This window comes from Euprymna scolopes, chromosome 30 (genome assembly GCF_053919585.1).
Source record: "Euprymna scolopes isolate OS-2025 chromosome 30, ASM5391958v1, whole genome shotgun sequence".
NCBI lineage: Eukaryota > Metazoa > Mollusca > Cephalopoda > Sepiida > Sepiolidae > Euprymna > Euprymna scolopes.
Window position 1 is genome coordinate 82,687,731 of NC_136511.1, and position 24,497 is coordinate 82,712,227.

The 24,497-nt window shown below is 33.0% G+C and overlaps 1 protein-coding gene across 2 annotated transcripts in view; it reads left to right on the forward strand.

The window, feature by feature from the left end:
* The first annotated feature begins 860 nt into the window (after positions 1-860).
* LOC145254862 (cyclin-dependent kinase 10-like) overlaps positions 861-24,497 on the forward strand; it is an 89,350-nt gene continuing 65,713 nt past the window's right edge. For both annotated transcript variants that reach the window (XM_080113722.1, XM_080113723.1), the window contains exons 1-6: positions 861-981; positions 7,043-7,170; positions 12,063-12,135; positions 13,638-13,709; positions 20,760-20,862; positions 21,447-21,528. In XM_080113722.1, coding sequence (XP_079969848.1) covers positions 7,081-7,170; positions 12,063-12,135; positions 13,638-13,709; positions 20,760-20,862; positions 21,447-21,528 — 420 coding nt within the window. In that variant the 5' untranslated portion in view covers positions 861-981; positions 7,043-7,080. The remainder of the gene's footprint in view (positions 982-7,042; positions 7,171-12,062; positions 12,136-13,637; positions 13,710-20,759; positions 20,863-21,446; positions 21,529-24,497) is intronic.

Below are 24,497 nucleotides of genomic sequence, written 5' to 3' on the forward strand. Positions count from 1 at the left end.
GGGTTGGCTGTGAACGGCCACCAGAATGGTAGATACACTTAATTCAATTGACAAATTGGAGAAGAAATGGGTTATCATGATCAAAGGATGGATAATCGATAGATGCAAAAGGTGACTGAGTCGTTGCTGATTCATATCAACAGACTGATCAGCAACAAGAGGGTATGATTTCCTGCAACGAGATCTGGGACAAAATTGGATGGGGCTGACTCAGGACAGATGGCCATGAACTGACCACACACTGGCTAGTGATGACAGACCAAACAAATATTCTGTTGATGTAAAGGATGGATTTGATCTCTCTCTCTCTCTCTCTCTCTCATATATATATATATATATATATATATATATATATATATATATATATATATATATATATATATATATATATAGTTTTTTTTTTAAAACAATTTCCAGTTAAAATGACAGTGGACCAAATGAAGACTTACCTTTAAAAAGTCGAGTTTCAGGAATATTCGAGTCTGTTTTGAACCAATAGCACATTTAAAATTGTCGCCAGGAAGTAGTTCTTATGATATTAAGACCTTCATTATTTAATGCATTCTCTATTGTTTTCACTGGTCGCCATACTTAACATGAAAAGGGGGTGTTTTATATTTCTTGGAGCATACGCCAAGTGACTTATGTAACAAGAAAAAAAAATGGTGTGTAATTTAAAAATTACTTGCTGGCGACAATTTTAAATGTGATATTCGTACAAACTGGACCCGAATACTTCTAAAACTCAGCTTTTTAATGGTAAATCTTCATTTGGTCCACTATGTCATTTTGAACAATTTCCATTACTTTTCTTTAAAAAGAAATAAAATAAAATAAAAATTTCAACGGAAATCAAGGGAGATAACTCTCATCGACTGTTTGATTTCCAGTAACTCTTCTTCCTCGTTTAACAAATGTTAAAAAAAATCTCCAGCGTACTAGGAGACAAGTTGTTTACGGTTTTATTTAATAATATAAAAGGTTTGTTTTTATTATTTCCGATAAGCTTGCATTAACAAAATTATTTTTTATACTTGTTTTTGCTTTTAAAAACTACGGCAACATAAATGTATGATTTTGATTTTTTTTTTTTAAATATTTAAAAGTTTTTGCTTGGATTTATTTTCGATTCCGTTTGAAAAAAAAAATTATGAAAAAACATTTTTTTAAATTAAATAGGTTAAATATTTTCTGTTAAGAAAAAAGGCGTTGCATTTTATTTTACCTTTTTTTTAATTATTTGAAACTCGTTACCAAAAAAAGATCGCGGGGCGAAAATTTTTAAAGGCATTGAAACACAAAATGAATCAGAATTCGACTTTTGTTTTTACTTTTTACAATCTCATTTTAGCCAAGAATGTCTTTTTTGACGACCAACCTAGAACTGACCCTCATCTAAAATAATAACAATAATAATAACGGTGATTAGGCACTTTTATTACCGTGATATTTTTAAAAATAGTATTTTAAAGTTTAATTCAAGTTTTACGATATCTTTTTTAGGGTTTGTATTACTGTACACATAGATTCAAAAAAGTTGTCAAACAAATATATAACAAATAAATGTTATCAAAGGTAAGATAAGTTACTTTTCTACCAAACTTGATATAATTTTCGTGTTTTTATTCAATGTAACAGGTTTATTCAGCTCGAAAAGCATAGTGTTCACCGATGTATTGGAAAATTCAAAATGGCGCCCGACTCTCTTTAACACGGTAAGTTCGGGAAAAGGTGTTATAAATAATAAACTAGACAAAATACTGTTAGAAACTCGCTCAATATATGTTACCATGACATAAGTTGACATATATTCAGTGTTTTTTTAATAGTATTTTGTCTAGTTTATTATTTATAACACCTTTTCCCAAACTTACCGTGTTAAAGAAAGAGTCGGGCGCCATTTTGAATTTTCCAATACATCGGTAAACACTGCATGTTTTTTGAACTGAATAAACATGTTACATTGAATAAAAACACAAAATATATATCCACTTTGGTAGAAAAGTAACTTATCCTGCCTTTGATAACATTTATTTGTTATATATTTGTTTTTTGACAACTTTTTCGAATCTATGTATACAGCAATACAAACCCGTGCAAGCCGTGCATAAGTACCATAATAACTTAAAATACTAATGTTTGTATTGGTAAAACCGTAGTTTAGTGGCCTGAACATAATGCGAAAAAAAATTGTGTCCAGGCGATAAATAGTGTTTTATTTGGTTGTTTTTGTTAAATATTAGTAAACGAGGAACAATTTTAAGTTAAAATCGATTTAGTATTACGCTTGTAATGTTAGAAAGTACATGTCCGAAATATGTATGCATGCTGAAATAATTGCTAGACTCCCCCCTCCCCCCAAAAAAAAACATTGGAATTGTCATTGAATGTTAGCAATTATTTTACCATGTGTATACATTTCAAACGCGTTCTTAAGATTACAAGCGTCGTACTAAATAGATTTTAACTCAAAATTGTTCCTCATTTACTAATTATTTAGCAATGAAATAAAACAACATTGCTTGTACACAAATTTTCATAGCTCACTAAACTGCGGTTTTACTGTTTTGTTTTAAACATCGTTATTTAATAACATATCCATCGACATTTAAAAAAGCTTGGATTACGTTTCTTTTTACCTTTGAGACGAAATAAAGTAGAGAAAAATGTTTTTCACACAACCCTTTAAAAAAAAAAAGTAAAATGTCTCGTTTCACTCTTAAAGGGTTAAGTCCAAAAATTTAGTACTGAAAGTTAAGACTCCGAAAGTGGACTAGGTTTACTTAAATATGGAATAGAAGTCACTAAGCATGAAACGAATTTTTTTATTTTATTTTTTTTGATAACACAAGTGTTAATAAAATTTTTTCGGTACTTGTACAGGGGCTCCTGCTAGTGCAGTAGTGCAGTGCAATGCACTTACTAATCCGCGCTATTTTTTAAAATCGTATTTCCAAGTTTAATTAAAGTTTTATGACATGTTTTTTTTTTTTTTTTATTATTCAATTGTAAGGTTAAAGTAGAGAATAGGCACAAAACAACCCCCCTCCCCATGTTAAGAATGGCTTTTTAAATAATAACATTATTTCAGCACGGATCAATAAGTGCACTAGTACCCTTGTAAAGTTTAATCAAGACATTAAAAAATGAAAATATCGAAAAAAGGTTATATTGTACGTATCTGTTATGGAATGAAGTTCTTCAAAAGAAAATTTCACTTAATTTGATCGAGTAGTTTTTTTACAGCGAAAAAACAATTTATGATACCGAGTAAAAGGTAATCATGTTTCGATTTTTATGAAGAAAAGCTAGTATTAAAGATGAGGAGGGAGTATCGGCGCTTTGAACTGAGTTATCTCCCTGTGGCGTGTTCAAAAAATTCAAAGATGGATACCTTCAACGCGCTGTCATAAAAACGTTTTTCTGCTGTAAAAACAAACAAAAAAAAGTGAAATTTGTTTTTTTTAAAGATCTTCAGTCCAAAACGAATACGTACAATATAACTTTTTTCTTTCGATATTTTCATTTTTTAATGTGTTGATTAAACTGTACAAGTACCTTATTTCTATGTTTTTTTTTTTATTTTGTTGCATGTTTAGTGATTTCCGGCGTCTTAACTTTGAGTACTGAATTTTTAGACTTAACCTCTTAAAGAAAAAGAGTATTATTGTAGATTAAGACACTGCTTCGTTATAACAGCAAAAATCGAAATATTGATTTTCAAACCAATAGTATCTGCTAAAATGTCATATGAAAGGTTAATCCCCTTTGTTCTCTATCTTTACCTATAAAAGTATGAGCTTTAGTTATCACCCCATAACTTGTTTATAAAGATGGCGACTATATTTTTCCAACCAAGTTTTTATGTTGGCATTTCATGTATATCATGAAACTTGTTACACTTAGTTTTTTTTTTTTTACATGGGGGGTCACCACTTATCAAGGTCCGAAGGCCACTCAGGGATAAGGGTTATTGCGTGTACAGTAATCAATGAGATAGTATTGTAGTAATCATTAGTATTGAGTTTTTTTAATGTTATTTTTCTATCGAAACATGCTTTAATTAGGTACTGTTTGACAATAATTCCGGAACATTCTCTCTAAATAATTGTGGTGATTAAAATAGGATTTAACTAGGCACCGCCAAAACTGGGGGGGCAGGTCAGTACTTTTTGACGGACCGTCTTTTTAAAAATCTACCAAAAATCAGGTAATTATCCGATCAATACGAAATTTTCAGCGATTGTTAGGAGAAGAATGAACTTTATAACAGTGTACTTATTTTTCATAAACGATATTTATATATATATTTTTTTTTGCTTACAAAACCCCCCCTTGTTTTGAAGTGGGAACAAATATGCTTAAAATAATCATCTGAAACTGAACAAAACATATTGTGTTGTTGTAACGGACAGAATTATAGATTAAAAAAAAAAAAAAAAAAAATTGTTTGCATACCTTATTTTGACGTCTGAATATCAGAACTTCGATTGTGTTTAATTATCCCGCTTTTGAGTTTTGAAGTGTGAAATTCGGTGAATATGTTAAGTAAAATAATTAATTTAAGTTAAGCAAAACAAAAAAAAATTTTTTTCAATATTTATACGAAAAAAGCCATTTTAAAATTTTTGATAAATAAATTAACAATTTTTTTTTAGCAAGCCGAATAATGCATGCCCATTATTAAACAGGGCATGCTTTGAATAATCGATACAAAAAAAAAAAATTCGATAAATATTGTGCCCTTTGTGTTAAAAATAGCATCATTTTTTTTCGATCCCGTTTGAAAACGTTTGCCGCCTTTCGACTACGGTGGACCAAACGCGCTGAAATAATTTTTTTTTATTCTGCTTTAAATTGCCCCTCCCCCATTTTGGGGAGCCTGGCCCCCACACACATACACATTAAAAACCAAACTCATACAAATGGTCACCCATCTGGTACTGGCCAGCCTCAGCTTAATAATACATTGAAATTTTCGTCACTGAAAAATAAGTCTTTTTGGCCTGTTTGGTCTTCCATAGTTTTCTTATTATCAAACAAAAACGTAAACAGAGTCGATCTGAACTCTACGTCGATGCGAAATATCTGGTTACCTATATGAATAAGTGGAATTATTTGAAATTCAGGTACTTATATTATAATATTTTTGCATATTCTCTTAGAAAATCATCCTAAATCTTAGTTAGACAATAAATAAATAAATTAATTATTTCAAAAACCCTTTTTTTTAAATATTTAAATACGTTTTTTGTGCAAGACAAAAAATGTCAATTGTTAACTTTTTGGGAAAATTTAACATTTAAAATTGAATTAAAAATAGTAGAAAAAGTTTTACATTATTCTGTTTTCTATATGATAAAATTCAGGGTTTTATCTTTCTGGAAAAAAAAAGTTACTCAGAAATAATGGATTTTAATAAATGTAATTTAGTTTTAAAAAACAACAACAACTTGATTTTGCGGCCATTTTTGGCGGTGCCTAGATTTAACCGAGAAAGACTCTCACCACCCCAAGAAAGCTACAAGACAAAACAGTGGGTATGGCCAAAATGAAAGGCGGGAGTAAGTATTTTTTGACGGAGTGTCTCTTTAAAAATCTACCAAAAATCGGGTAATTATCCAATGAATATGAAATTTTCACCAATTATTAAGCGAAGAATGAACTTTATAATGGTGTACTTGTTTTTTTATAATCGATGTTTGTATATGTATATATATATATATATATATATATATATATATATATATATGTATATATTTTTTTTTTTGCCTCCCTCCCCCTTCTTTATTTGTGGGTACAAATATGCTTAAAATAATCAGACGAAACTGAGCAAAATATATTGCATTGTGGGGAGGGTGAGGATTGTAGATAAAAAAAAAACCGGTGCTAATGTACTTACTGATCCGCGCTATTTTTTAAATCGTATTTCCAAGTTTAATTAAAGTTTTATGATATGTTTTTTTTTTATTCAATTGTAAGTTTAAAGTACAGAATAGGTACAAAACACCCTCCCCTTCCCATGTTAAGAATGGCTTTTGAAATAATGTTATTATTTCAGCACAGATCAATAAGTGCCAAAAAAAACAAACCCCAACTGCACACATATCAGATTTTATGGTTGAAAATCCGAATTTTGAATGTGTTTTATTTTTTGAATGTGCCTTATTTTTTATTTATTTATTTTTTTTTTTGTGTTTTGAAGTGTGAAATTCATTGAATATGTTAATTATCATTATCTTTCAGATTAGCAAAAAAAAAAATTATGTATTTTCGTTATATTTGTGAAAAACACTTTTTGACAAAGAGATACAAAGGAAATATTTTGTATTCCAAAAACTTGATTCCCAATTTTGAAATAGTCAAAACAACTACGACTTCCTTCTACTCATACAATGCTTTTGACCTACATATTATTACCATCTAGATCAGGGGCCTCCAAACTACGGCACCTTGACCAGATTCGACTTACCCAAGGCTTTAATTCAGCTTCTGAAGCTCATTGAAAACGTAATGTTTAGGAAGAATATAAAAAATGGAAATGTGTGAAAATAGTATTGTTTTTTTTTTTTTTTTTCAGAAAATGATTAAAAGAATTAGGTTTTGGAGAGCCGGTTTCATTAAAAAGCAAAGCTAACGAGTAAAATTGTATAAAACATGTCTAGGTCATTTTTTTTATTTTGGCTCGCGTAGCTTCAAAAAGTCAGCAATATAACCCTCCTTCTCCCCAACCGTTAGAAAACTTTGGAGATCCCTGATCTAGATTATAATTTCTATTCTTCATTCTGCTTCTCTGATCACTTGTGGTGATCTTGTTATAATCAGAAACTCTACACCAACATCTGAAGACAGACAAATTTTATCCTGACTAAGCCTTCGACCATATATGGTGTTGGGAGAACTCTAGTGCAGATCCTACTTTAAGACAAAAAAGTAACTGATGACTTTATAATAAAAATAAACTGCAAAACCATGATTATATTGTGTTTATTTTTTTGTAAAAATTCTACATTGCCTTTTTTTTTTTTAAATTTTGTTTTAGAAATGGTTGCTTAGTAACAATAAAAGATTTTGACGAAGATGAGTGAGAAACGGTCTAGTGGTAATCGGAATGATTATTTCTATTCTTTCTTGACTGGGGATTTGGTTGAGATTCCTGAAAAGGCACGGGTAAGAATGACCTTTTTTTTTTCCTTCACCCTCTTTTCTTTGTTTTTCTATTTTTGTTTTGTATTTGTATTACCATTAGTAATTGCAGGTTGTATTTCTTCTGAATTGAAATCAATCACCGAAGCAACTTGATCAATTACTCTAGTAATCAAAACAGAAACTGATGTGCGGACTAATTATAAAAATGTAAAAAAGATGAGAAATGAAAATTTTCCTTTTTCAGAACTCTATTGAATAGATGTCGATCATGAAAGATAAGTTTTATGTAGGAAAATCGATGGCATATCTTGAAGATTATGTTCTACATACATACATACTTTTTCTGGACTGTTATACTTTATAGTTGTTTCACCTCATTTTGGCCTTCTTCAGGTGATTAATCATGAGGGAATAGGAAAACTGAGTCTTGTAACTGTATTCCTAATAATTACTGCTTTCCCCAGTTGTTTTTGTTTCACTAGGTTTCGGCCAACTAATCCTCTGGCCTGCTTGGATAGGATTGAAACTGCTATCTTCAGATAATGCTCACCTGGAACTGTAGAATGTTTCTATCTACTGTGGCATAGAAGGCAGTAATTACTGGAAATAAGTTACAAGACTCAGCATTTCTATCCCATCGTGGTTAACCACCTGAAGAAGGCCAGAAGAGTTGGCCGAAATGTGAGAAAGAACAACTATGAAGATAAGGATAACAGCCCGCAAAAAGAATGAAAGCATAAAAATTTTTTTATTACTTATGGTCATGGTTTATAACAGGTATTTGTTGACATTGGATTTGAAGTTATGTTGTATAAAGATAGAATAATATTTTAGAGAGGTGGTAAAAGATGGGGGTTTGAATCGTGGTGTGAGATGTCTTTTTTTTTTTTTTGATTTTTTAAATTTAAATATTGAACCAGTGTTATTTAAGCCATTTTTCACGTAACGTTCGTTTTTCTGTTTTTTTTTTTTTTTATTTCGCTTATCCACCCCCGACCACACACTAAAAAATACCCGGCTACCCACCGATTATTTTAAAATTTTAATATCGAAACAGGCTTATTTAAGCCATTTTTCACGTGTTCATTTCTGTTTTCATCGTTCGTTTGCCTTATGTTAGTTTTTTTTTTGTGTTCTTTTTCCCGCTTAAGTTTTAAAGTTGTTTTCTTTTTTTACTTCGCTTATAACAAACAAACCTGGTCATTGACGTCATTGTCGTCGTCGTAGTAACGCTCGACGACTTCCGTGCGCGCACTTGTCAATTTGATTCTTACTTAAATAAATTCAAACATCTTTCAGTAACTCATTCTGGCTGGCTGATTTTATTTTCAAACTTCGCCTCAGGGCTTTGGGTTCGACCCCCCCCCTCGGTTTCTTTTTTATTTAACACCACACACACCTACAAACACTCGGGCAATGCCAGGTACCCCCGCTAGTCTATCTATATATATAAAAGCGAAAATGTATGTATGTTTGTGTGTCTGCTAAAAACTTTTGACCGACGGAACAAAAATTCACAAACATGGTATCATATTAAAGCCCCACCCTCCGGACGACAAATATCGAAAAATTAGCCCAAAAGGACCATCAGAAGTGCGTCAACTGATCGATTTTCTGCAGGGGGGGGGGGGCCAAAAAAAAAGCGACATTTTAATGTTAAACATTATTTTTAAATCGATTTATAACTGCCCCAAAAAATACGGGCGCCAACTCTTCTACATTGGGTCAACTTGTATTTAAAACCCGCTGAGTCATGTCACGTGATCTTGACGTCAGCAAGCTCTAATGGCAGTCTGAATTTAAAAAAAAGTTGTTATCGGTAGAAAAAAATTTAACCCTTACACAAGCTAAACTATGAACTTCTACGCTATGGCAACGTTACCAAAGTTATTAGCACATTCAAAATAGTTAGATACGATAGTTAAATGAAAAATAACAAGCCAAAAATGTGAAGTAAAAAAAAAAATATGCTTACAAAAAATGTTAACGATCGTAGTTTTTACAAAAAAAAACAGCCAGACGCCATTTTCTTTTTTAGTAATAGTAAGAAAGACTAAGTCAGTGAGAGAGAGAGAGACGCAAACACAGAGAGAGAGAAATAGAAAGAAAAACGTTAACTTTTTCACACCAAAATTGACAATTTTCGACAGGGGGGGGTCAACAACGCATGCGTCAGATGACGTCATGACCTGATTTATTTTAAATAGTTGAAAAAAACGAACAAATTTTATATATGGCGCTTTAGATCAGGTAGTTAAGGCCTTGGTTCATTATCTAAACGTTTTGGGTTCAAATCGTGGTGTGAGATGGTTTTTTTTTTTTTTGATTTTTTTAAATTTAAATATTGAACCATGTATTAAGCCATTTTTCACGTAACGTTTTTTTTCCTGTTTTTTTTTTTTTTTACTTTGCTTATTCTTAGCGACACCCAAAAACACCCGGGTTCCCACCGATTTTTTTAAATTTTAATATCGAAACAGGCCATTTTTAAGCCATTTTTCACGTGTTCGTTTTTCTGTTTTCATCATTCATTTGCCTTGCGTTAGTTTTTTTTGTGTTTTTTTTTTTCAATGTTTTGATTACCCCCCCCCCGCTTAATTAAAACGTTGTTTTCTTTTCTTACTTCGCTTATAACAATGCTTACATCGTCATCATGTCGTCATAACGCTCGACGACTTTCAAACATCTTTCACTTATTCACTTATAAAAATGCTTCATTCTGGCTGGCCAATTTTATTTTCAAACTTCACTCAGGGCTTCGGCTTCGATCCTACCCCCCCCCCCCCCCCGTCCCTCGGTTTCTTTTTTATTTAACACCACACACACCTACAAACACCCGGGCAACGCCGGGTACCCCTCGCTAGTCTACATATATAAAAGCGAAAATGTATGTATGTATGTATGTTTGGATGTCTGCTAAAAACTTTCGACAGACGTGACGAAAATTCGCAAACTCGGTATCACATCGAAGCTCCATCCTTTGCTTGAAAAATATCGAAAAATTGGCCAAAAACCTTAACTTTTTCACCTCGAAATCGACAAATTTTTTGACAGGGGGGGGTCAACAAAAACGGTCCTCTCGTGACAATGACCGATTCTACGCATGCGTCAGATGACGTCGTGACCTGATTTACTTTAAATAGTTGAAAAACCGAACAAATTTCATGTACGTCGCGTTAGCTCAGTTGCTTAAGGCCTTGGTTCATTAACTAAACGTTTTGGGTTCGAATCGTGGTGTGAGATGGTTTTTTTTTTTTTTTTTTTTTCGATTTTTTAAATTTAAGTATTGAACCAGTGTTTTGTTTTTCTGCTTTTTTTTTTTACTTCGCTTATTATTAGCGACACCCAAAAACACCCGGGTACCCACCGATTTTTTAAATTTTAATATCGAAACAGGCTTATTGAAGCCATTTTTCACGTGTTCATTTTTCTGTTTTCATCGTTCGTTTGCCATACGTTAGTTTTTTCTGTGTTTTTTTTCCTGCTTAAGTGTTAACGTTATTTTCTTTTTTTACTTCGCTTATAACAAACACACCTTCATCGTCGTAGTCGTCGTCATAACGCTCGACGACTTCCGGCCGCGCACCTGTCAATTTCATTCTTAAATAAATTCAAACATCTTTCAGTAGCTCATTCTGGCTGGCCGATTTTATTTTCAAACTTTGCCTCAGGGCTTCGGGTTCGATTCCCCCCCCCCCTCCCGAGTTCTTTTTTATTTAACACCACACACCTACAAACACCTGGGCAACGCCGGGTACCCCCGCTAGTCTATAAATATAAAAGCGAAAATGTGTGTTAGTGTGTGTGTTTGTATGTCTTGCAAAATCTTTCGACACCGGGCACGGATTTTCGCCAGATTGGTATCATTTTCAAGCTCGAACCTTCTGATGACAAATATCGAAAAATTGGCCCAAAACATTCATTCCTTCACCCTCAACCAGACCCTTTGTGGGGTGGAAAAAAAAATCGTTCCTTTATGACAAGATAGCTTTAATGCATGCGTCAACACACACAAAAGACGTTTAGTTTAAGTATTATAAAAACCGACCTACATTTACTCACGCGTTCATAGCACAATGGTTAAAGTGACAACGTTGTTATCTTAAGATTGCAGGTTCGATCTGAGGTATCAGATAAATCTTTTTTTTTATTTTTAAACTTTTAATATTGAAGGTTATTTATGCTGTTTTGTTTTTGTTTTTCTGAACACGTTCATCCCCCCCCCTTTTTTTTTTAGGTTTTTGTTTTTCCGATTTTTTTAAAGAAGTCTTACGTTCGTTCGCTGTTTTTTTTTTTTTTTGTTTTTTTTAAAAATTTTTTTAAAGAAGTTTAAACAGGGTTATTACTATGCTTATTCTTTACCCCCACCCCCTACATACACACACACACACCTCCAAAAACCCGGGCAATGCTGGGTACCCCCGCTAATCTATTATATAAATTTCACCTGTCTGTTTAAATGTATGTCTGCCTAAGACTTTCTACAGAGGTGACGGATTTTCACGAGATCAGTATTGTTCTGAAGTTCGACCGTTTGGACGACAAATATCGAAAAATTGGCTAAAAACATTAATTGCTTCATCCTCAACTGGGCACTTTTTTGGCCGATATTTTTGAAAGTCATCTCCTCTTTTTGATTAACTAGCCTTAATTTAAACCTACGTCACTTCCGGTTTTGCGATGGACACAACGGCAAACATGTCACACTTTTTTTCCACATTCTTTTCCTCCTTCGTGGTACGGGTTCGAGCATGCCTGCCTACTACCACTTTTTTTTTTTTTTTTTTTTTTTTTTTTCTCAACACACACCTCCAGACACCCGGGCAATGCTGGCCACCCAGACCAGTCTCAAATAAATGTCATGCTTATTGTAAAATTTGTGAGTTAACTTTTTCTAAATGATTATTTTGCAGCTTGGAAGATGTCGAAGCGTCACGGACTTTGAAAAGATGAATCGAGTTGGTGAAGGGACATATGGAATCGTCTGTAAGCATTTTTGTTTTTATTCCAACTTGAAAACGTTTTTCCAAAAATTGAACAGGATGATATACTTTTTTTTTTTTTTTGTCTTTTCAACTTTTTGGTCACCATCTATCAATGTCAAGAATTACTCGAGGGTAAAGTTTTTCACATATTAAAGATTTTATGCTTTGCTTGATATGTTCAATGATATCATAGGAACGTAATATTAAGTCAACACTAGAAAAACCATCTGGATATTTTTTACTAAAGAGTCCTCATTTATCAAGGCTAAAAGCTACTTAAGAATAAGAGTAAATGAGATGGATGTATTGTCAGTTGAAATGATGAAGAATATTATGAAAGGATTGAAAATTGATGGATAGAATGAACAAAATTTGATTTGTTTTTTATTTTCGGAATCATTTGAGATGAGGCTTTGTAATTTGTACATTCATTCTTTTTGCGGACTGTTATCCTCATTTTCATAGTCGTTGTTTCACCACATTTCAGCCAACTCATCCTCTGGCCTTCTTCAGGTTATTAACCGTGACCCAAACAAGCCAGAGGATTAATTGGCCAAAATGTAGTGAAACAGTAACAACCATGGAAGGTAGTAATTACTGGGGATACAGTTACAAGACTCAGCATTTCTATCCCGTTGCTGAAGAAGGCTAGAGGATGAGTTGGCCGAAATGTATGAAGATGAGGATAACAGTTTGCAAAAAGAATGAAAGCACAAAAAAAAAATTGATTATTTATGAAGACGGTTTATAACAAGTATTTGTTGACATTAGATTTGAAGTTGATTATATTGTAGATCCCAGAAAAGCGGCCCGATAGTAATATTTTCCACAAATGTGAGGTTCTTGGAAAGAAATTCCTGTTTATGTTAATTCTGTTTGATGTTAAGCACACAGATGAAGCTTGGAAAGATCTTTTCAGTTACAGTAACAAGTTCTTGCTGTGAATAACTTACAAAGAGGAACCAAAGAGTGGAACTCAGTTGAGCACTTTACATGGAAATAATGATAAAGTAGAGGAAGTCTAGCAACATCTGTGAGAAAAGGACTGTAAAAAATAGAAGGGACTATTCCCCACTAGATTTTACAGTCGATTTTATATTCTATCAAGCTAAGAAACAGTTCTCTGAGTGTCACATTTCTAAATGTGGCAGCAGTACTCCATCTTAGGACATATCTGACTTTTATATAGTCAGAGAAAACAAAGACCATCCATATAATGTATGACTTGAATCAAAAGTGGTGCCTCAGCTTTACAAAATGAGTATTAAAATCCACTATAGGGTCTAACCGTGGCCGTTATAAATAAATAAATAAATAGAAGGGGGCCTAGTCACTAAAAAATGATGTCATGCACCAGGTACAACAATTGCTATACAACAAAACGAAACAAAAGTCATGTGAAAATATAATAGATTTGGATACTATTGTAAAAAATGATAACTTTTTATATTTGATTTTATAAACTGTTTTCTTTCTTTTCTCTTCTTTTATTCATTTTTGAAGACCGAGCCCGTGATATCCGATCAAATAAGATTGTAGCTTTAAAAAAGATGAGGATGGAAAGAGAAAGGGATGGTAAGGTTTTTTTTTTTTTTTTTTTTTAAACTCCTTTGACGGGGAGACAGATCCTATCTGAAAATGTTAAAGTTTTGCTTAACTTTTGGTTAAAAACAAAACAAATAAAATTGAAGTAATGCGATAATACAAAATAAAAAATGAATTATCTGAACATTTATTGAATTAAAAAAAAATTAAAGAAATTCTAAAATGAATAAACTTCTTATATGAAAATGTATGAAAAATTTATAAATAGTTTTTAACAGTCATTATTGGAATGTGTAGAGGATGAATATGTATGTCCTCGACTCCGACATAAAACTAGGATAACATAAAACTGAATTACATATATACAAACAAAACATTCATTATGAACAATGAAAAAAACATAAGTGTGTGTGTGTACGTGTGATTAGGCATAGTCCTGAAATGTTCATTATTGTTGTTGCAAGATAATTCATGCTTGTAGATTTGTTTGTTCAGTGTTCATGTTTATAATTAAACAATGTCTTACCTCAATATGTTTGAACTTGTATATACAAAGTATAATTTGATCAAATCATTTTGTGTGTATTTCTTGTAGTGACACATGTTGCGTGTTTTGGTTGTGTCGAAGTGAAAAGAGAGAAAGAAAGTAGAAAGAAAGAAGAAACAGAAGGAAAAGGTCAAAACAAATGACCTCAATGCCTGTCATGTTAGAATGTCAAATCAACAAGGCAAAATTGTTTGTGTGCTGCATGCGAATGGCTTGTTTTGTGTCTGTGTGTTTGCGCCACATGCAAACCTGATGTAGTAGCTGTAATTGTTGCTATAATACTCCCCTCCATATAGTCAGAAGCTACAGAGGCAGGTAAATGAAATTAGTATGCATATAGGCAAAAAGGTTTAAGAAGTGTCGAAGTCTTCGTACTTGTGTGGAAATATTACATGATGGCCATTGCGAGTAGTGGGTTAGACAGAAGAAGCTGGAAGATACAGATCAAGGTCATTATGAGGTGTGCAAGAAGCAGGTGTAATGATGGAATCTGGATCAGGTATAATGATTGTATCTGGGTTGAGGGCAATGATGTGTTCTGAGTCAGAAAAAATTATTACAAGGGATGCTAAGTCATACAAGCTTTCTAAGAAGGTTGGTTTGATGCGATCTATCGTGATTGAGTCATGTTTGCTGTTGCAGTTAATGACAAAGTATGTATTGGACCATTCCAACACTAGATATGGTTCATTGTAGAGTGGCTCTAGTAGTTTGTGTCTAGAGTCAATAGGATGAATACATACATGAATTAAGATCAGGCGGGTAGTATAGTTTGGAGGTGACAGAGTATGGTGGAGTGTACATCACTCAAAACATTGCAAATTTCAGATGGTTTGCACAACCAGAGGTGATTGTTGGTACAGATCTGTCGACTAAAAAATTCACCAGAAAGGCGGAGGGTGGTTTCAAAAGCCATCACTGCTGGCATAGGATTCGGATCTTCTTTAATAATACAAGTGTATGCTGTATTTTCATGGACATCGGCAACATTACATACCTAATGTTCTTCAACAAGTCATATCTTTTTTATTTGTGGGTCAATTTTTAAAGGAATTAAACTGATAGAAAGAGAATAGAATAAGCATTCCAAGGATGTTAATTTATTTTTCTTTTATGCATTCAATGTTTTTATGCTCCAAGTTAAAGATGAAAAAAACGGTAAAAAATGACAACAGCAAAAAGGGAAACTGTTTTTTCAATGTTTACATTTCATACGTTACGTTTGGATACACATGCGCGGGGTCAAATTTGATTGGATATGGCTAAAATTTTACTGGCTATTTAAACAAAGAAGTTCATCTCTACTGGACTTTGATTTATATTTTTATGACCACAGGAAGCAAAGTTACGACCAAGCAAAGTTGACAAGGAATATTTCAAAATTGATAAGATAAATCGATATATATCATCCATTTTCATATAGATAATAGTTTCAGAATTATTTTCATGCTTGATATGTAAATATTTGATAATTATTGATTGTGCGGAAATTTCTTTAAAATGTTATCCTTTATAGAAATTCAAATCCGCTTAACGAGGAAAACGGTTGCTATGTGCTGACCAGCACTCAGCTGACTAAAGTCAGCACATTAACGAGTTTCGTTTGTATTCTCTTATAAATAAAAAAACCTTCTTCTGCTTTTAAAACGAAAGCAAAAAAATCAGTTTCATTTTTATTCCGAGTTTGTCAATTTAAAAAATTGTTTTCAAGTTTTTCAAATTTGATTTCCAAACAATACTATGTTTTTGTTTTTACAATGTACTAAAAACATTAAAAAACAACAAAATGTACTAAGTACATGCGTTTCTGTTTTCATTGTATTTATGACTTCTTACTTGTATTTAAGGTAGAATGGTGTTTTTAGTGATCAAAAAAAAAAATACATAACAAATAAAAAGGTACTTGCGCACTTATGCTACCATGCTGAAATAATAACGTTATTATTTAGAAACCCATTCTTAACATGGGGAAGGAAGGGTGTTTTTGTTAACTATTCTGTACTTTCACCTAACAATCAAATAAAAAAGATATTGTGAAACTTGAATTTATTTTTAACTCATTGTCAAGACTATTTTTTCGAATCTGTAAAACAAACCAGTTTTTTTTTTTTTTTGGACTGAGATTATCTAAATAATAATTAGGCGGTTCGATAAAGAATTTCATTGTGATGCATTTTGTAAATTTTTACCTTGTTTCCACCTTAACATTTTTCTTTAAAATGACTAACTTTTAAGCTTTTCAGGTATGCTGAAAACGAATATCGCATTTAAATTTTCTGCAAATAAGTAGTTTTCCGGATATTAAGCAATGTCATTTCTTACGTTATCGCTGGTGGCCATCTTGGTACGTGCGAGCGTGCAAACATAACCCTGAGAAACTAGGCACAAACATATAAAAGTAATCATTTTAAATGTTAAGGTGGAAACAAGGTAAAAAATTACTGTTTTATTTCTTTGTTTACATAATTGAATTTTCAGTAAAACAACAGAATAGAAATGATGAAAATTACCATAAACTGGTGAATATATAGTTGTTGCTTATCAGGATTCCTGGTATCTTGGTATGTGAAAACTGCATCAAGGATTCATGTAGAGTACGATTCATGGTTGAATCTAAGAAAATAGGGGTATATTTTGAGCCAGATGGAGAGGATTTACAAAATTGAAAATTGGACTGGTCCCAAATGCATAAGTTCTGGTCGACTATAGGAATTTCCATCTTTTACAGAAATCCAAAATCTATATGAAAAATTTTCTTTGATTTATTTCTGAGATTAATTCATATCTACTCAATTTTTTTTTCTTTCAGGGGAGTAGTAAATACCGGCCATGAATGCTCTTTAGGCATTCAATGGCTACACCCAAGATTAAGCTCTCCTTTAGTGAGGAGACAGGAAAATGCCTGCTCTCAATAAAGCTATATTTAAATACCACTATAATACTTAGTTTTGTTCATGAATAGATACCCACTGTATGATACCATGTGCCAATTTAAAAAAAAAATTGAAATTTGTACATCTTAATTTATAATTCATGGCTTATGGTAAAGAGATACATCATATTTGACTGCATAATCAGAAAGAGCACACAATTTTACATAAGAGTACCAAGTTTCATGAGAATAGCTTAAAAAATAAATAAATGGTGGCGACATTACCGAATTTCTTGAAATGTTGAGGTCTGTGATTTAGCCCACTTTTTCTAAAGAAAAATGTCCACGGAAAAGCCTAAATTTTGGCACTTAAAATTCTCCTAACTTTTGAACTACTGATGGTATTTGCATAATTCAAACGGTTTTAAGCATATGTTACATAGCTCTTTTCATGCAAGTTGATAAAATAACAATTTGTAATGCAATAAGTTCTAGAAGAATGAGTGGTAAATGTTCACTCCAGCGATGTGGTTCGGCTGGGTAAATAAGGCAGCTTTGAGTCAATGATGAAAGCATTCTGCCATTTCGTTAGCAGAAGGGTGATAGGCGGTTGTTGCAATATGGGAAATTCCGAAAGATTGGCAAAGGCCTTGGAAAGTGTGACGTAAACTGGGAACCTCTGTCATTGGTAACTATGATGGGGGCACCAAAGTTAGCGATCCAGTTCTCTATGAATGCACAGGCTACAACTTCTGTGGAAACATCGTGCAAGGAGACTGCTGCTGGCCTATGAGTGAAGCGGTCTATCCTAGTGCGGATGTAGCAATGACCAACGGAAGGTGGTAGGAGGCGCCAACGATGTCAAAATGGATATGAGAAAAATAAGCGCCAGGTACAGGGAACTTGCCTTGGATGGATTCAGTATGGTGATATGCTTTCATAGTTTGACAGGAAATACATGCCTGAGTCTGTTGGCATATGTTGACGTTCATATTAGGCCAAAAAAAAAAGAGTTGTGATCAGCTTGACTGTTGTGCACTTGCCAATTTGCGTTAAGTCATGGAAGTAATGAAAAATTTTCTCCCGTCAAGGAGGAGGCAAGTATGGTCTTGGATGTGCAACAGACATATTGCACCAGATTAGCTTGTCCGAAAATGGGATTGGAATCTTTTTCAGCGGAAGAGTTGAAGTCGACATAAATTCTGTCAATGATGTATCTTGTTCAGCTGTGATGTAATCCAAGTGTAAAGGTTTCTCAAGACTGTTGAGATTGCAAAAGCGGGAAAGGGTGTCAGCTACAATATTCGTTTTGCCTCGTAAATATTGGAGATCAGCAGAATATTGTGTCACAAAATCCATTTGTCAAAGTTCTCCGGGTGTATGTTTACCAGAAATGGAAGATGTAAGGGAAACAATCAGTGGTTTGTGGTCGCGGAAAATAGTGAATTGTCTCCCTTCCAACATGAAACAAATGTTTTACTGCTAAGTACATGGCGAGTAGTTCTCGCCTGAAAATGCTGTATTTATGTTGAGGAGTGCTCAGCTTCGTAGAAAAGAAAGACAGTGGTCATGTTTAACTGTTTACGACCTGATTGAGTACAGCTACATCAGAAGCATCTGTTGAAAGAAAGAGCTTCGCTATTGGGTTAGGGTCAGGGTCAATGTATGATAGCTTTGTGAAGTTCACCAGAGCTGTTTTGGATGCATGGAAAGATGTCAGGGCTTCGTCTGAGAGTGACAGGGTTTTTTTTTTTTCACATACACGGTGCATCAGTGAACTTGGACAGGTGATGTGAACAGTTGGGATAGTAGTAATTCACAAGTCCAATGTAACAATGTAGGTGGGTGTAGTAAAATCTTGGATTGCTTGCACTTTTAGAGGCAAGGATGTAAGTCTGGACTTGTCGATCTGGTGTTTAAGGAAATCAAGGGAAATTGCACTGAATTCGTAACATTGATTTTTAATCCATGGGATTGTAAACGTTGGAAGACTTCAGTTATGTAGGGCAAGTGCTTTTCCTGTGAGGAACTTGTGATGAGGATTCATTGATGTATGAGAAAATGAAGGGTAGTCCACAAAAGACTTCATCAATGAATCTTTGGAATGCCTGTGCAGCATTATACAATCCAAAAAGCAAGTGGGTAAATTCAAATAATCCGAAACAAGTGCATATCGAGGTCTTAGGAATGTCTTTCTTAAGTGGGGATTACTATAAGCTGCTTGAGGGTCGTATGATGCTGAGATCCATCATGTGTTGAAATTCCGAGTGTGGTGGTTTCATGCATGCATGGGAGCACCACGAGTTGTGATATGATGTCACACATGATGCTTGATGTCTTCTTTGTGAGAAATGGTTTGGGTAAGCTCAGGAAGTTGGTTCAACAGGTCTGCAAAATTGGATTTGATGGACTTGTCGTAATAGTTGCTATATGTGTGACTTTTTTTTTAAGAAAACAAATTTTTGTTAATTTTATTTTAATTCAATAAATGTTCAGATAATTAATGTTTTATTTTGTGGTTTTGTATTACTTTAGTTTTATTTGTTTTGTTTTTTTAACTAAAAGTTACATGAAACTTTGACATTTTTAATAGGGTCTTCTTGAATTGTCTCCCCCTCCAAAAGTTCTTCATAAATGAATACAAAAGAATTGTCAAAAAAAAAACAGTAATACACAAGTGCCGTTTTTTTTTTTGTAATTGGAAAACAAATAATATAAATCTCACCTGTCTGTTTAAATGTATCTATATATGTATGTATGTTTGTATGTCTACCTAAAACTTTTGACATAGACGATGGATTTTCACGAGATCGGTATCGTTTTGAAGCTCGACCCTCCGGATGACAAATATCGAAAAATTGGTTAAAAACATTAATTCCTTCACACTCAACTAGGCAGTTTTCTGCAGGGAAGGGTTGCTTTATTTTACCAATATTTTTGAAAATTATCCCCTCTTTTCGATTGAGTAGCCTTAATTGAAACATTCGTCACTTCCAGTTTGGTGAGGGTCGCAACAGCAAAGCTGTCACATTTTTGTTTTCATGTTATTTTCCTCCTTGGCGGTATGAGTTCGAGCCTGTCTGCCTACCACCACTTTTTTTTTTTTGCTCAACACACACCTCCAAACATCCGGGCAATACCGGGCACTCAAGCTAGTTTTTCTATATTTTATCAATCTCTTATTTCTTTCTGTCTTTTGTCCATTCTCTTTCTTTCATTCTCTTTAATTTTTCTTTTTTTTTTTCATTTTTCTAAATTTGTTAACTTTTTCTATTTTATACATTAAAAAAACTTTTCCTTTTTTTTGTTCAACTTTTTTCTTTTCTTTAATTTATTTTTATTTTTTAACAGTAAAAGAAAATAATAGATTATTTTCTTTTACTTTTTCTTTGTTTTTCAACCCCTGTTTCTTTCCCACCTTCTTTCTTCTCTTCTATTTCTTTTTTCCCATTTCTCTTGAAAAGTTCTTAATTTTTTCTTCTCCATACCATAAAGCAATATTCACCTGACATTCTGAATGTAATCCTATGATCTATTTGTTTCTATTAAAATGCCATAAAAATATCCTTTTATAATTCTACTGTTAATAAAAAAATTAAGAAACAATTAACAAATTTTGAAAAAAGTGATTTGAATTGAATTTTCAAATTTTCATACACAGGAATTCCGATCAGTGGTCTACGAGAGATCAATATTCTTCTCAACCTTCGGCATGAGAATATTGTTGAACTACAAGAGGTCGTTGTGGGAAAAAGTTTAGACAGGTGAGTGCTGCCATATTTAACTGGCCAGTCAGAATCAAGTATCGATGTCACAATGATTGTCATTTTGAACATAAAGGCATTATGCATCCTGGTCCTGCACCAGCTTAATGGATTCTCTGTGTATCTCATTATTTGCATGTCTGTATCCTGGTCATGGCACTTTTTTCTTGTGCATTTCAAACCTGCAAAAGCTGTATCTAATTCATCTTTAACGTCTTCAGCGGATTTCTTTCTTTGAAAGTTCTAGTGTTGTATACTGCCAAAGTTCTTTATTATTGGCTGCCTTTTTAGCCTCTTTTTCTAATATGAAATTATCTTGTCAGATTTTCAAAGTCAGACCCCAATAGCTTTTAAGTTGACAAATTAAACTTTGTTTCTGACTAACCAATTTTCATTTGCTATTGTTATACTGGCTTATTGACAATATAATAATGTACTTTACATCTGCTGAAATGTCCTGTGAATAACATCCAAGATGAGAACTTCCCAATAATCCAAATTATCAATTCTCATCTCTAAAATTCCCAAACGTAAAATACTTTTAATGCAATTTCTTTCGCTAATAATCTTATTTTCTATTTCAGTATATTCCTGGTAATGGAGTATTGTGAACAAGACTTGGCATCTTTACTGGATAATATGATGGCACCTTTTTCAGAAGCTCAGGTGAGAACAACTTAATAGCCTGGTTTTAACAGATACGTTTGTATTTAACGCTTTAAGTATTGCTTAGAATATATATCCCATAATTTGTAATAAGTTTATTTGTTTACAAGTTTATCCTTACACTCGCGTATCTATGCAGAAGTTTAGTTAAAATTTTGTTGCATAATCTAACTCCAAATTTGATGTAGAATAATTTTTAATTAAATTTTTGTGTGCAAGAACTCCCAAAATGGCTCATTGGTTTAGGAGTGAATGCTATACTACAGTAATACACATAATTAACTTATTATCATAATTATCTGTATATTAATACTGTAGTACCTTTTAACGTACATACGTATCTGTGTCATGGTTTCTAGATTATAAATTATTCGATCAGGAAATCCTATTTATTAAAAAGGAGGATAGAAAGTGATAACATACTACGAACATTAAATTATTAGTATTAGTCTACACTAACTTAATGTTCATAATATGTGATCACCTTCTACCCTCCTTTTTAATAAATTCGTACTCCTGATCACCAAAGGTGCAATGTAAAAAAGGAAAAAAAAATTTAAATAAGAAAACAATGATATCGCTTTTGGTTTGTATATAAAAATAAAATATACCTTGGTCTTTTGGCTAGGATCCAAGGGTAGTATCTATTCTGTCTAAAGATGGTATAATGATATCGTGGGGTTTCCATTTGTGCCGGGTGTCCATACAATGGAAATATATCACAGACTCATAAGGATATTAGAGATAAACGCAAATAACCAGATATATTCTGACACTACATTAACCAGATTACTTAGATGAATACTTTTACAGTTTTAATAAAAGGGCTATAATAATATTGTGAGGTCTTTATGTACTCTGAACATCCACAGAATGCCCAGCAACAATATATTACATATGAAAGATACTGCTGCGGAATCTTCACACGTGCTGCTAGTGATTATTGATTTCACTCTTAGGATTAAGTTAACTATTAGTGTAACAGAACGCAGATGTGTGTATGGCAGCTGTATGCAAATGACCAAACTGTGTGCAAGGTGATGTCACAACAGGAAAAAAGAAAAAGATTATAAAAAGAAGAACATGTGCACAGACTGGGGATCACGTTAGAGACACATGGGTGACATCACAGCCGAGACAATAAATCACACGTGACTGGAGGAAGAGGAATAAAGGTCTTTTTTTAAAACCTGAAACGATGAGTTGAATTTCTTTCCTCTTCCTTTATCATGTTCCTTGCGACGGAGTCTACAACATGTTGGGTCTACATGTTAACACGTGTGTAAACATGTGTAATGTTACATTAGTACAGTAACTATTATAATGATCCATTATTGTGGATATTATTAGAACTATTATATAAAAGTCACTTTGTGTGGGTGCGAGTTCCTTCTTGATAGGTTCTGAAACAACTGAGCATATCTTTTGCAAATTTCACACAAAGTTAATTTATGTCTGGCAGTGTTCTTAGATATGTTTTGTACAAAAATTCGTCCAATAAGTATTGAAAATCGAAAAAATCCGATCTTAAAAATAGCTTTTCTCTCTTATAGATAAAAAGAATAATTTTTTCAGGGGGAATATTTTACGTTAAACCAGCAAATGGAGAAAATAAAATAACAAATTATTTCTTCTTAAAAAGAACAGATTTATTATTATCTGAAGATATAGCCTAGTGGTAAAGCATCCGACTACATGATCCCCTGTTCAAGCCTGGGTGTACCTCACCATTTTATTTTATTTTTTTTATTAATGAGTTCAATATATGATAAAAGTAAAAGAAGAGGTACCATTTTAAATTGCTGCAAATCATTTCTTCGTTTGAATATTTTAAAACTAAACATTAATCAGAAATGACTTTTACAGAGCATTTATCGTCAAACCCAAATTATTGGCAAGCTCAAATATCGTCAAATGACGTGATATTATAGATATCTATAAAAGTGAAAGTGTCTGTGTGTGTGTCTGTCTGTCTACATTTCCCTACACAATAACTCTGTCAATTTTAGTCTACAGACTCGAAATTTGATATACAAGGTAGTGAGATTTGGGAAAATCTTTGTAATCCGTTTTCGACCAGAAATTTGGCTGTTAAGGGGTCAAAGTTCAACGATTTGATCTTTGAGAACTCTACCAAACTCCTCCGCCAATTTTGGGTATAAACAATTGAAATTTTAGATATAGGTTTCTTGGACATGGATCTAAGTTAATAACTTGATTTGAGTCCAAAACAATAAATGTGAAGGGGTCATAATAGGGGCCAAAGTTTTAAAAAATTTGACCTCTGCAGTCTCTACCAAATTACTCAGACAATTTCTGGTCTAAACATTTGAAATTTTACATAAAGAGTAATCAGATATAAAGCAAGCTTTTTAATCGGTTTGGGTCGAAAATTTGAGCTACCAATATATAAATGTATGTATGTATGTTTGCATGTCTGCCTAAAACTTTCGACAAAGGCGACAAATTTTCACAAGATCAGTATCGTTTTGAAGCTCGACCCTTCAGATACCGAAAAAGTGCTAAAAACATTAATTTTTTCACCCTCAACTGGGCACTTTTCTACAAGGAGGGGTCGCTTTTTTCACCGATATTTTCGAAAGTCATCCCCTCTTTTTGATTGTCTAGCCTTAATTTAAACCTACGTCACTTCTGGTTTGGCGGTGTTCGTAACAGCAAAGACGTCAGGTTTTTTTCCCATTCTTTTCCTCCTTTGCAATACGGGTTCGAGCCTGCTTTCCTACTACCACTTTTTTTTTTTTTTTTGCTCAACACACACCTCCAAACATCCAGGCAATGCCAGGCTGAAATGCTAGTTATAAACAAACACAGACGAAATTTGATGAACAACGTTATCATTAATATTTTTTATTTTTATTTTTTTTTGCTAATTAGTCCACTGGACAAATTATTTCTCCTAATATATAATGATTATTATAGAGGATTGATTCTATAATAATACATATGCA